Below are 12,768 nucleotides of genomic sequence, written 5' to 3' on the forward strand. Positions count from 1 at the left end.
CAACATTTGCCTAAAACTAACGCTACAGATAGCAATACTGGGGGATTTGAAAAGCCATAGTCAATCAATCAATAATATAATAATTATTTTGGCAAAGATGTTTATTTTTAATTTACAATCTGTAGAAGCTATGAGAATAGGAAGGTTCAGGTCTTTTGTGAAGCATCACAGCACAGTTGAGAAATGTATGGCAAATAGAAATCCGAAATGGATGATGTTGGAAGATAGATGGGAGGGGTTGGGTGGAGCTGAAGGGTGGGACTAATAACAAGATAAACAATGTAGGGCATACGGGATCTGTGAAATGTGTATAGGTGCGGAGCTTTTGTGAAATGGCACAGTTACAAGTGGAAATAAAATTGGATGGACAACAGAAATAGAGGAAGGACTAAGAACAAATAAGAGAGAACTATTGTAAAGTGGACTGTGTCTGTAAGATAGGTATAAGATGTAGAAATTGAAGGTAAAAGCAGAAGTGTTTATAAGTTTACTCCAATTGGGGGATTGGTGGTAGGGTCGCGGGGAATAATAATAAAGGCATATTCTTTAAAAAAGTATGTATGTCTATATGGGTATGTGTATGTATATATGTGTATATGTATGCATACGTGTATGGATATATATATTTACCCCAAAAAATATGGGGGAATGGAAATGATGCAGACAATTACATTGGAAGCAACATTCTTTCCGCAATACTAAGCTGATCCTCCCCTAAAAAAAAAAAAAAAAAAAAAACATGACAGTTGAGCCGTCCAATGGTACCTGGTGGTTGAGGGGGAGCCTGTTCTCCATTGGCTCGCTGGTGCGCGAGAGGGTGGGGCAGCAGGTGTGCAGGAAGGGGAGGAAGGTTTCGGAGTAGTCGAAGAGGTAGAGGTAGAGGATGGTGAGGCGAGGAGAACTCTTCAAAGCATAGAGCAGGAACAGAGATTTACCTGCATTCACAGCCTGGTGGGGGGGGAGAGGAGAGGGGTAAAGAGGAGAGGGGTAGAGAGAGGGTGGGAGAGAGGAGAGGGGTAGAGAGGAGAGGGGTAGAGAGAGGAGAGGGGGAGAGAGGAGAGGGGTAAAGAGGAGAGGGGTAGAGAGAGGGTGGGAGAGAGGAGAGGGGTAGAGAGGAGAGGGGTAGAGAGAGGGTGGGAGAGAGGAGAGGGGTAGAGAGGAGAGGGGTAGAGAGAGGAGAGGGGGAGAGAGGAGAGGGGGAGAGAGGAGAGGGGTAGAGGAGAGGGGTAGAGAGAGGAGAGGGGGAGAGAGGAGAGGGGTAAAGAGGAGAGGGGTAGAGAGGAGAGGGGTAGAGAGGAGAGGGGTAGAGAGGAGAGGGGTAGAGAGGAGAGGGGTAGAGAGAGGGAGACAGAAGAGGGGTAGATAGGAGAGAGGTAGACAGAGGGAGACAGTAGAGAGGTAGACAGGAGAGAGGTAGACAGAGGGAGACAGGAGAGAGGGAGACAGGAGAGAGGTAGACAGAGGGAGACAGGAGAGACGTAGACAGAGGGAGAGAGGAGAGGGGTAGACAGAGGTAGAGAGGAGAGGGGTAGACAGGAGAGAGGAGAGGGGTAGACAGGAGAGACGTAGACAGAGGGAGAGAGGTAGACAGAGGGAGAAAGGAGAGAGGTAGACCGAGGGAGAGAGGAGAGGGGTAGACCGAGGGAGAGAGGAGAGGGGTAGACAGAGGGAGAGAGGAGAGAGGTAGAGAGGAGAGGGGTAGACAGAGGGAGAGAGGAGAGGGGTAGACAGAGGGAGAGAGGAGAGAGGTAGAGAGGAGAGGGGTAGACAGGAGAGGGGTAGACAGGAGAGAGGTAGACAGAGGTAGAGAGGAGAGGGGTAGACAGGAGAGGGGTAGACAGGAGAGAGGTAGACAGAGGGAGAGAGGAGAGGGGTAGACAGGAGAGGGGTAGACAGGAGAGGGGTAGACAGAGGGAGACAGGAGAGGGGTAGACAGAGGGAGAGAGGAGAGGGGTAGACAGAGGGAGAGAGGAGAGAGGTAGAGAGGAGAGGGGTAGACAGGAGAGGGGTAGACAGGAGAGGGGTAGACAGGAGAGGGGTAGACAGGAGAGGGGTAGACAGGAGAGGGGTAGACAGAGGTAGACAGAGGGAGACAGGAGAGGGGTAGACAGAGGGAGAGAGGAGAGAGGTAGACAGAGGGAGACAGTTCAAACCATCATTAAACCCTAAATGACTCATCATCAAATGATGCACACAGCATATCTTAACGGACTTCAACCAGAGCATATCAAGTATTTATTAAGTGTGCGCCAATAGCACCCTATAACCTATGTAGCGATGTGGTCCAAAGTAGTGCACTACATAGGGAATACGGTGCCCTTCAGGATGCAGCCTGTGTTTCTGTTAGCAGAAATACAGTGTATCTAATTGCTAATGACATGTACTGACAGTACATCACATTAGCATTAAAACAGCAGAAACTGGGATATGACTTGCTAGTTCAGCAGACCAAACCACTATTATGAAAATCGAATTCAACAATACCAAATACTGTAAATATTCAATTTGACTGTTGCTATCAAAAGCAGCTTAAACAAAACATGTAAATCTACAGTCATTGAGTTCTACCACGCAAATATATCGTGAGTTACAGGGAAATAATGCACACTCTAGAATGCCCTTCAAGCCAATCAGAAAGGATTATTCAACAATGCCATGGTATAATTAAGCCATGGTATAATTAAGGTGTGGTGTATGGCCAATATACCACGGCTAAGGGCTGTTCTTAAGCATGATGCAACGCGGAGTGCCTGGATACAGCCCTTAGCCGTGGTATATTGGCCATATACCAAACCCCCGAGGAGCCTTATAGCTATAATAAACTGGTTACCAATGTAATTAGAGCAGTAAAAATACATGTTTTGTCATACTGTCTGATATAACAACGGCTGTCAGCCAATCAGCATTCAGGGCTCGACCCAGGCAGTTTCTACGTTGATATAATACGTAATATTTCTGGTTTCTGTCACCTTGTACTCCCAGAGGTTCTGAGGTGGCTTGACCCCCAGTTCCTTGATCCTCTCCAGTTCAGCCAGCACCGCTCTCCTGTGGGCCTGGTTGTCTATGTTATAGGGAGGTCTGGTCAGCTCCTCATCGCCGAGCATCAACAATAACCTGAGAGATATATCAGAAAACCATTAAATAACCATAGGGAACTATGTTAACTCATCACTACCTAACAACAACAACCTGACCATGAAAGAAAGAAAGAGAGACAGAGACAGAGAGAGAGAGAGACAGAGAGACAGAGAGACAGACAGAGACAGAAAGACAGAGAGAGACTGAGACAGAGAGAGACTGAGACAGAGAGAGACTGAGACAGAGAGAGACAGAGAGAGACAGACAGAGACAGAGAGAGACAGAGACAGAGAGAGACAGAGACAGAGAGAGACAGAGACAGAGAGAGACAGAGACAGAGAGAGACAGAGACAGAGAGAGACAGAGAGAGACTGAGACAGAGAGAGACTGAGACAGAGAGAGACTGAGACAGAGAGAGACTGAGACAGAGAGAGACAGAGAGAGACTGAGACAGAGAGAGACTGAGACAGAGAGAGACTGAGACAGAGAGAGACTGAGACAGAGAGAGACTGAGACAGAGAGAGACTGAGACAGAGAGAGACTGAGACAGAGAGAGACTGAGACAGAAAGAGACTGAGACAGAGAGAGACTGAGACAGAGAGAGACTGAGACAGAGAGAGAGAGAGAGACACAGAGAGAGACACAGAGAGAGAGAGAGAGACACAGAGAGAGAGAGAGAGACACAGAGAGAGACACAGAGAGAGAGAGAGAGAGAGACACACAGAGAGAGAGAGAGAGAGAGAGAGAGAGAGAGAGAGACACACAGAGAGAGAGAGAGAGAGAGAGAGAGAGAGAGAGAGAGAGAGAGAGACAGAGAGAGAGAGACAGAGAGAGAGGGAGGAGCGAGAGGGAGGAGCGAGAGGGAGGAGCGAGAGAGACAGAGAGAGAGACACAGAGAGGTCCAGGGTCCCAGGCGTTCCAACCAGAACAGAACCGTACTACAAACATACCACAAACTGTTAAACATTCCTCACCGTCCGTTAACGTTCTCCTGTAGGAAGGGTTCTTTATAGAGAGAGGTCCATGCCCCAAGGTGTTCCAACCAGAACAGAACTTCCTCCGGCGTCCATTTTGACACAGGTTTACTGACCAAGAGGTCATGGACCCCATCTCCACTGGACCAGTGGTACACCAGAAACATCACCTGGTATGAGAGACACACAGATAGGAGAGAAGTGAGACAGGTATGAGAGAGGTAGACAGTATGAGAAAGGTGAGATGGGTAGGATGGATAGGTAGGAGAGAGGAGAGACAGGTAGGAGAGAAGGGTAAGAGAGGAGTAAGAGACGGGTAGGAGTGAGGAAACAGTTAGGAGAAACAGGTAGGAAAGATAGGAGAGGAGAGACAGGTAGGAGAAAGGAGAGATGGTAGGAGAGAGGAGAGATGGGTAGGAGAGAGGAGAGACGGTAGGAGGGATGAGAGACGGGTAGGAGAGAGGAGAGACGGGTAGGAGAGAGGAGAGACGGGTAGGAGAGAGGAAAGACGGGTAGGAGAAACAGGTAGGAAAGATCGGAGAGGAGAGACAGGTAGGAGAAAGGAGAGATGGTAGGAGAGAGGAGAAATGGGAAGGAGAGAGCAGAGACGGAGAGGAGAGATGGTAGGAGAGAGGACAGGTAACAGACAGGTGTGAGAGAGGTGAGACGGGCATAGAATAGGACTAGAGATACGGTAGGAGACAGAAAGGCGAGACACAGACAGACGAAACACAGACAGACGAGACAGAAAGTTAATTCCCACTAGTTTCGCACATATTAACATGAAGCATTCAGACTGTCATTCAAATAAACAGACAGACAGACAGACACACTGCCACGCGAAAAGATACACACAGACGTTGCTCTCTTACTGCCACGTGGACAGAACAAATAGACAAAACCACACATACACACACATCCCCCCCCAACCCACCACTACCCCCACACCCACTTTGACCTTTTCTGCCACACGTAGAGAAAAGTAAGCTGACACACACTGTGACTCAACACCCCCCCACCCCCCCAACCCCCACACCCACTTTGACCCTTTCTGCCACACGTAGAGAAAAGTAAGCTGACACACACACTGTGACCCTTCAACACACACACACCCCCCCCCAACCCACCACTACCCCCACACCCACTTTGACCCTTTCTGCCACACGTAGAGGAAAGTAAGCTGACACACACACTGTGACCCTTCAACACCCCCCCCCCCCCCCCCCCCCCCCCAACCCACCACTACCCCCACACCCACTTTGACCCTTTCTGCCACACGTAGAGAAAAGTAAGCTGACACACACTACAAGCATTCCTGTCCCACACACACACAGATTTGCAATTGTCCCTTATGTGCTTGTTATGTATACACGCTGTCTCCTTCCCGTTGACCTCTCCCCAGGTCCCCCTCACTGACTCCTTCCTGTTGACCTCTCCCCAGGTCCCCCTCACTGACTCCTTCTCGTTGACCTCTCCCCAGGTCCCCCTCACTGACTCCTTCTCGTTGACCTCTCCCCAGGTCCCCCTCACTGACTCCTTCCTGTTGACCTCTCCCCAGGTCCCCCTCACTGACTCCTTCCTGTTGACCTCTCCCCAGGTCCCCCTCACTGACTCCTTCCTGTTGACCTCTCCCCAGGTCCCCCTCACTGACTCCTTCCCGTTGACCTCTCCCCAGGTCCCCCCTCACTGACTCCTTCCTGTTGACCTCTCCCCAGGTCCCCCTCACTGACTCCTTCCTGTTGACCTCTCCCCAGGTCCCCCTCTCTGACTCCTTCCTGTTGACCTCTCCCCAGGTCCCCCTCACTGACTCCTTCCTGTTGACCTCTCCCCAGGTCCCCCTCGCTGACTCCTTCCTGTTGACCTCTCCCCAGGTCCCCCTCTCTGACTCCTTCCTGTTGACCTCTCCCCAGGTCCCCCTCACTGACTCCTTCCTGTTGATCTCTCCCCAGGTCCCCCTCACTGACTCCTTCCTGTTGACCTCTCCCCAGGTCCCCCTCTCTGACTCCTTCCTGTTGACCTCTCCCCAGGTCCCCCTCACTGACTCCTTCCTGTTGATCTCTCCCCAGGTCCCCCTCTCTGACTCCTTCCTGTTGACCTCTCCCCAGGTCCCCCTCACTGACTCCTTCCTGTTGATCTCTCCCCAGGTCCCCCTCTCTGACTCCTTCCTGTTGACCTCTCCCCAGGTCCCCCTCACTGACTCCTTCCTGTTGATCTCTCCCCAGGTCCCCCTCACTGACTCCTTCCTGTTGACCTCTCCCCAGGTCCCCCTCGCTGACTCCTTCCCGTTGACCTCTCCCCAGGTCCCCCTCGCTGACCTCTCCCCAGGTCCCCCTCACTGACTCCTTCCTGTTGACCTCTCCCCAGGTCCCCCTCACTGACTCCTTCCTGTTGACCTCTCCCCAGGTCCCCCTCGCTGACTCCTTCCCGTTGACCTCTCCCCAGATCCCCCTCTCTGACTCCTTCCTGTTGACCTCTCCCCAGGTCCCCCTCGCTGACTCCTTCCTGTTGACCTCTCCCCAGGCCCCCCTCGCTGACTCCTTCCTGTTGACCTCTCCCCAGGTCCCCCTCGCTGACTCCTTCCTATTGACCTCTCCCCAGTGCCCCCTCGCTGACTCCTTCCTATTGACCTCTCCCCAGTGCCCCCTCGCTGACTCCTTCCTGTTGACCTCTCCCCAGGTCCCCCCCGCTGACTCCTTCCTGTTGACCTCTCCCCAGGTCCCCCTCGCTGACTCCTTCCCGTTGACCTCTCCCCAAGTCCCCCTCGCTGACTCCTTCCCGTTGACCTCTCCCCAGGTCCCCCTCGCTGACTCCTTCCCGTTGACCTCTCCCCAGGTCCCCCTCGCTGACTCCTTCCTGTTGACCTCTCCCCAGGTACCCCTCACTGACTCCTTCCTGTTGACCTCTCCCCAGGTCCCCCTCACTGACTCCTTCCTGTTGACCTCTCCCCAGGTCCCCATCGCTGACTCCTTCCTGTTGACCTCTCCCCAGGTCCCCCTCGTTGACCTCTCCCCAGGTCCCCCCTCGCTGACTCCTTCCTGTTGACCTCTCCCCAGGTCCCCCCTCGCTGACTCCTTCCTGTTGATCTCTCCACAGGTCCCCCTCGTTGACCTCTCCCCAGGTCCCCCTCACTGACTCCTTCACGTTGATCTCTCCCCAGGTCCCCCTCGTTGACCTCTCCCCAGGTCCCCCTCGTTGACCTCTCCCCAGGTCCCCCCTCACTGACTCCTTCCTGTTGACCTCTCCCCAGGTCCCCCTCGTTGACCTCTCCCCAGGTCCCCCCTCGCTGACTCCTTCCTGTTGACCTCTCCCCAGGTCCCCCTCGTTGACCTCTCCCCAGGTCCCCCCTCGCTGACTCCTTCCTGTTGACCTCTCCCCAGGTCCCCCTCGTTGACCTCTCCCCAGGTCCCCCTCGTTGACCTCTCCCCAGGTCCCCCTCACTGACTCCTTCCCGTTGACCTCTCCCCAGGTCCCCCTCGCTGACCTCTCCCCAGGTCCCCCTCGCTGACTCCTTCCCGTTGACCTCTCCCCAGGTCCCCCTCGCTGACTCCTTCCCGTTGACCTCTCCCCAGGTCCCCCTCGCTGACCTCTACCCAGGTCCCCCTCTCTGACTCCTTCACGTTGACCTCTCCCCAGGTCCCCCTCACTGACTCCTTCCTGTTGACCTCTCCCCAGGTTCCCCTCGATGACTCCTTCCCGTTGACCTCTCCCCAGGTCCCCCTCACTGACTCCTTCCCGTTGACCTCTCCCCAGGTCCCTCACTGACTCCTTCCCGTTGACCTCTCCCCAGGTCCCCCTCACTGACTCCTTCCCGTTGACCTCTACCCAGGTCCCCCTCACTGTCTCCTTCCCGTTGACCTCTCCCCTGGTCCCCCCTCGCTGACTCCTTCCTGTTGACCTCTCCCCAGGTCCCCCTCGTTGACCTCTCCCCAGGTCCCCCTCACTGACTCCTTCCCGTTGACCTCTCCCCAGGACCCCCTCACTGACTCCTTCCTGTTGATCTCTACCCAGGTCCCCCTCACTGTCTCCTTCCCGTTGACCTCTCCCCTGGTCCCCCCTCGCTGACTCCTTCCTGTTGACCTCTCCCCAGGTCCCCCTCGTTGACCTCTCCCCAGGTCCCCCTCACTGACTCCTTCCCGTTGACCTCTCCCCAGGACCCCCTCACTGACTCCTTCCTGTTGATCTCTCCCCAGGACCCCCTCACTGACTCCTTCCTGTTGATCTCTCCCCAGGTCCCCCTCGCTGACTCCTTCCTGTTGACCTCTCCCCAGGTCCCCCCTCGCTGACTCCTTCACGTTGACCTCTCCCCAGGACCCCCTCGCTGACTCCTTCCTGTTGATCTCTACCCAGGTCACGCTGGGAAAAAAGGCTTCTAACCACAAGGCTCTTTTCCTAGTTAAACCCAGTCTCTCTCTCTTACCGCGACACAGGTGAGTGCAGTGAGGACTCCAGAGAAGAACCCTCCTGCTCCTCTACCAGGACTGGTCTTGGGGATTCCTCTGGCTGCCTGATCACCATACCTACAGACAAGTTACACACAGACAGGTTACACACAGACAGACAGGTTACACACAGACAGACAGGTTACAGACAGACAGACAGGTTACAGACAGACAGACAGGTTACAGACAGACAGGTTAGACAGGCTACAGACAGGTTACAGACAGACAGACAGGTTAGACAGGCTACAGACATGTTACAGACAGACAGACAGGTTAGACAAGCTACAGACAGGTTACAGACAGACCGGTTACAGACAGGTTACAGGAAGACATGTAACAGACAGGTTACAGATAGACCGGTTACAGACAGACAGACAGGTTAGACAGGCTACAGACAGGTTACAGACAGACAGACAGGTTAGACAGGCTACAGACATGTAACAGACAGGTTACAGACAGACAGGTTAGACAGGCTACAGACAGGTTACAGGAAGACTGGTTACAGACAGGTTACAGATAGACCGGTTACAGACAGACAGGTTAGACAGGCTACAGACAGGCTACAGGAAGACCGGTTACATACAGGTTACAGGAAGACCGGTAACAGACAGGTTACAGACAGACAGACAGGTTAGACAGGCTACAGACAGGCTACAGACAGGTTACAGGAAGACTGGTTACAGACAGGTTACAGATAGACCGGTTACAGACAGACAGGTTAGACAGGCTACAGACAGGTTACAGGAAGACCGGTAACAGACAGGTTACAGACAGACAGACAGGTTAGACAGGCTACAGACAGGCTACAGACAGGTTACAGGAAGACCGGTAACAGACAGGTTACAGGAAGACCGGTAACAGACAGGTTACAGACAGACAGACATGTAACAGACAGGTTACAGGAAGACGGGTTACAGACAGACATGTAACAGACAGGTTACAGGAAGACAGGTTACAGACAGGTTACAGACAGGTTACAGACAGACAGACAGACAGGTTAGACAGGTTACAGACAGACAGACAGGTTAGACAGGCTACAGACATGTTACAGGCCGGTAACAGACAGGTTACAGGACGACCAGTTACAGGAAGACAGGTTACAGACTGGTTACATGAAGACAGACAGGTTACAGGAAGACATGTAACAGACTGGTTACATGAAGTCAGACAGGTTACAGGAAGACATGTAACAGGCTGGTTACATGAAGACAGACAGGTTACAGGAAGACATGTAACAGACTGGTTACATGAAGACATGTAACAGACTGGTTACAGGAAGACAGACAGGTTACAGGAAGACATGTAACAGACAGGTTACAGATAGACCGGTTACAGACAGACATACAGGTTAGACAGGCTACACACAGACAGACAGGTTAGACAGGCTACAGACATGTAACAGACTGGTTACAGGAAGACCGATAACAGACAGGTTAGACAGGCTACACACAGACAGACAGGTTAGACAAGCTACAGACAGGTTACAGGAAGACCGGTAACAGACAGGTTACAGGAAGACCGGTAACAGACTGGTTACAGGAAGACCGGTAACAGACTGGTTACAGGAAGACCGGTAACAGACTGGTTACAGGAAGACCGGTAACAGACTGGTGACAGGAAGACCGGTTACAGACTGGTTACAGGAGGACCGGTAACAGACTGGTTACAGGAAGACCGGTAACAGACTGGTTACAGGAGGACCGGTAACAGACTGGTTACAGGAAGACCGGTAACAGACTGGTTACAGGAAGACCGGTAACAGACTGGTTACAGGAGGACCGGTAACAGACTGGTTACAGGAAGACCGGTAACAGACTGGTTACAGGAAGACATGTAACAGACAGGTTACAGGAAGACCGGTAACAGACTGGTTACAGGAAGACCGGTAACAGACTGGTTACAGGAGGACCGGTAACAGACTGGTTACAGGAAGACCGGTAACAGACTGGTTACAGGAAGACATGTAACAGACAGGTTACAGGAAGACCGGTAACAGACTGGTTACAGGAGGACCGGTAACAGACTGGTTACAGGAAGACCGGTAACAGACTGGTTACAGGAAGACCGGTAACAGACTGGTTACAGGAAGACCGGTAACAGACTGGTTACAGGAGGACCGGTAACAGACTGGTTACAGGAAGACCGGTAACAGACTGGTTACAGGAGGACCGGTAACAGACTGGTTACAGGAAGACCGGTAACAGACTGGTTACAGGAAGACCGGTAACAGACTGGTTACAGGAGGACCGGTAACAGACTGGTTACAGGAGGACCGGTAACAGACTGGTTACAGGAAGACCGGTAACAGAGGGGCCCTAGGTATGAGCAACATGTTCATACAGCTGGGGTTCCATGCTATCAAGCGTCTCAGAGTAGGACTGCTGATCTAGGATTGTGTTGAGTCAAGTTCTTCCACACTGATCTCGCCAAACCATATCTGTTTGGACCTCGCTTTGTGCATGGGGGCACTGTCATGCTGAAACAGGAAAGGGCCTTCCACAAACTGTTGGAAGCACAGAATCGTCTAGAATGTCATTGTATGCTGTAGCGTTGAGATTTCGCTTCGCTGGAACTAAGGAGCCCGAACCATGAAAAACAGACCATTATTCCTCCAACAAACTTTACAGCTGGCACTATGCTTTGGTGTATGTAGTGTTAACCTGGCATCCGCCAAACACTGATTCATCTGTGGGACTGCCAGATGGTGAAGCGTGATTCATCACTCCAGAGAACGCGTTTCCACTGCTCCAATGGCGGCGAGCTTTATACCACTCCAGCCGACGCTTGGCGTTGCGCATGGTGATCTTAGGCTTGTGTGCGGCTCCATGGAAACCCATATCGTGAAGCTCTTGTGTTGACGTTGCTTCCAGAGGCATTTTGTAACTCTGTAGTGAGTGTTGCAACCGAGGAGGATTTTTATGTGCTTCAGCTCTCGGCGGTCCCGTTCTGTGAGCTTGTGAGGCCGACCGCTTCACATCTGAAAAGGTGGCACGACGGTGCCACGTTGACAGTCAGAGCTCTTCATTAAGGCCATTCTACTTACAATGTTTTTCCTATGGAGATTGCAAAGCTCTACGCTCAATTTTATACACCCGTCAGCAACGGGTGTGGCTGAAATAGCCGAATCCACTAATTTGAAGGGGTGTCGACATACTTCTGCAGATACAGTGCATTCAGAAAGTATTCAGACCCCTTCCCCCTTTTCCACATTATGTCACAGCCTTATTCTAAAAAGGATTAAATAAAATATTTTCCTTATCAATCTACACACAATACCCCATAATGACAAAGCTAAAATAGGTTTAGAAATGTTTGCAAATGTATTTTTGAAATCCCTTATTTACATAAGTATTCAGACCCTTTGTTATGCGACTCAAAATTTAGCTCAGGTGCATCCTGTTTTCATTGATCATCCTTGAAATATTTCTACAACTTGATTGGAGTCCACCTGCGGTAAAATCAATGGATTGGACGTGATTTGGAAAGGCACACACCTGTCTGTATAAGGTTCCACAGTTGACAGTGCATGTCAGAGCAAAAACCTAGCCATGAGGTCAAAGTAATTGTCCGTAGAGCTCCGAGACAGGATTGCGTCAAGGCACAGATTTCGGGAAGGGTACCTTAAACATTTCTGTAGCATTGAAGGTCCCTAAGAACACAGTGGCCTCCATCATTCTTAAATGAAGGACGTTTGAAACTACCAAGACTCTTCCTAGAGCTGGCTGCCCGGCCAAACTGAGCAGTCGGGAGAAGGGCCTTGGTCAGGGAGGTGACCAAGAACCTGATGGTCACTCTGACAGAGCTCCAGAGTTCCTCTGTGGAGATGGGAGAACCTTCCAGAAGGACAACCATCTCTGCAGCACTCCACCAATCAGGCCTTTATGGTAGAGTCGCCAGACAGAAGCCACTCTTCAGTAAAAGGCACATGACAGCCCACTTGGAGTTTTCCCAAAAGGCACCTACAGACTCTCAGACCTGATGAAACATGATTCTTTGGTCTGATGAAACCAAGATTGAACTCCTTGGCCTAAATGCCAAACGTCATGTCTGGAGAAAACCTGGCACCATCCCTATGGTGAAGCACGGTGGTGGCAGCATCATGCTGTTTTTCAGTGGCAGGGAGACTAGTCAGGATCGAGACAAAGATGAACGGAGCAAAGTACAGAGAGATCCTTGATGAAATCCTGAGCGCTCTGGAGCAGGTTGTCAGACTGGGGCAAAGATTCACCTTCCAAAAGGACGACCCTAAGCGCAAAGCCAAGACAACGCAGGAGTGG

General features: G+C 51.9%; 1 protein-coding gene across 1 annotated transcript in view; it reads right to left on the reverse strand.

Moving 5' to 3' along the window:
- Positions 1-12,768, reverse strand: part of LOC129842796 (bifunctional apoptosis regulator-like) — a 33,721-nt gene that overhangs the window by 11,195 nt on the left and 9,758 nt on the right. The window contains exons 4-7 of the mRNA XM_055911456.1: positions 8,470-8,569; positions 4,053-4,222; positions 2,970-3,114; positions 766-948 (exon numbers count right to left, since the gene is read on the reverse strand). Of these exons, the coding sequence (XP_055767431.1) occupies positions 766-948; positions 2,970-3,114; positions 4,053-4,222; positions 8,470-8,569 (598 nt within the window). The remainder of the gene's footprint in view (positions 1-765; positions 949-2,969; positions 3,115-4,052; positions 4,223-8,469; positions 8,570-12,768) is intronic.

This window comes from Salvelinus fontinalis, unplaced genomic scaffold (genome assembly GCF_029448725.1).
Source record: "Salvelinus fontinalis isolate EN_2023a unplaced genomic scaffold, ASM2944872v1 scaffold_0065, whole genome shotgun sequence".
Classification (NCBI taxonomy): domain Eukaryota; kingdom Metazoa; phylum Chordata; class Actinopteri; order Salmoniformes; family Salmonidae; genus Salvelinus; species Salvelinus fontinalis.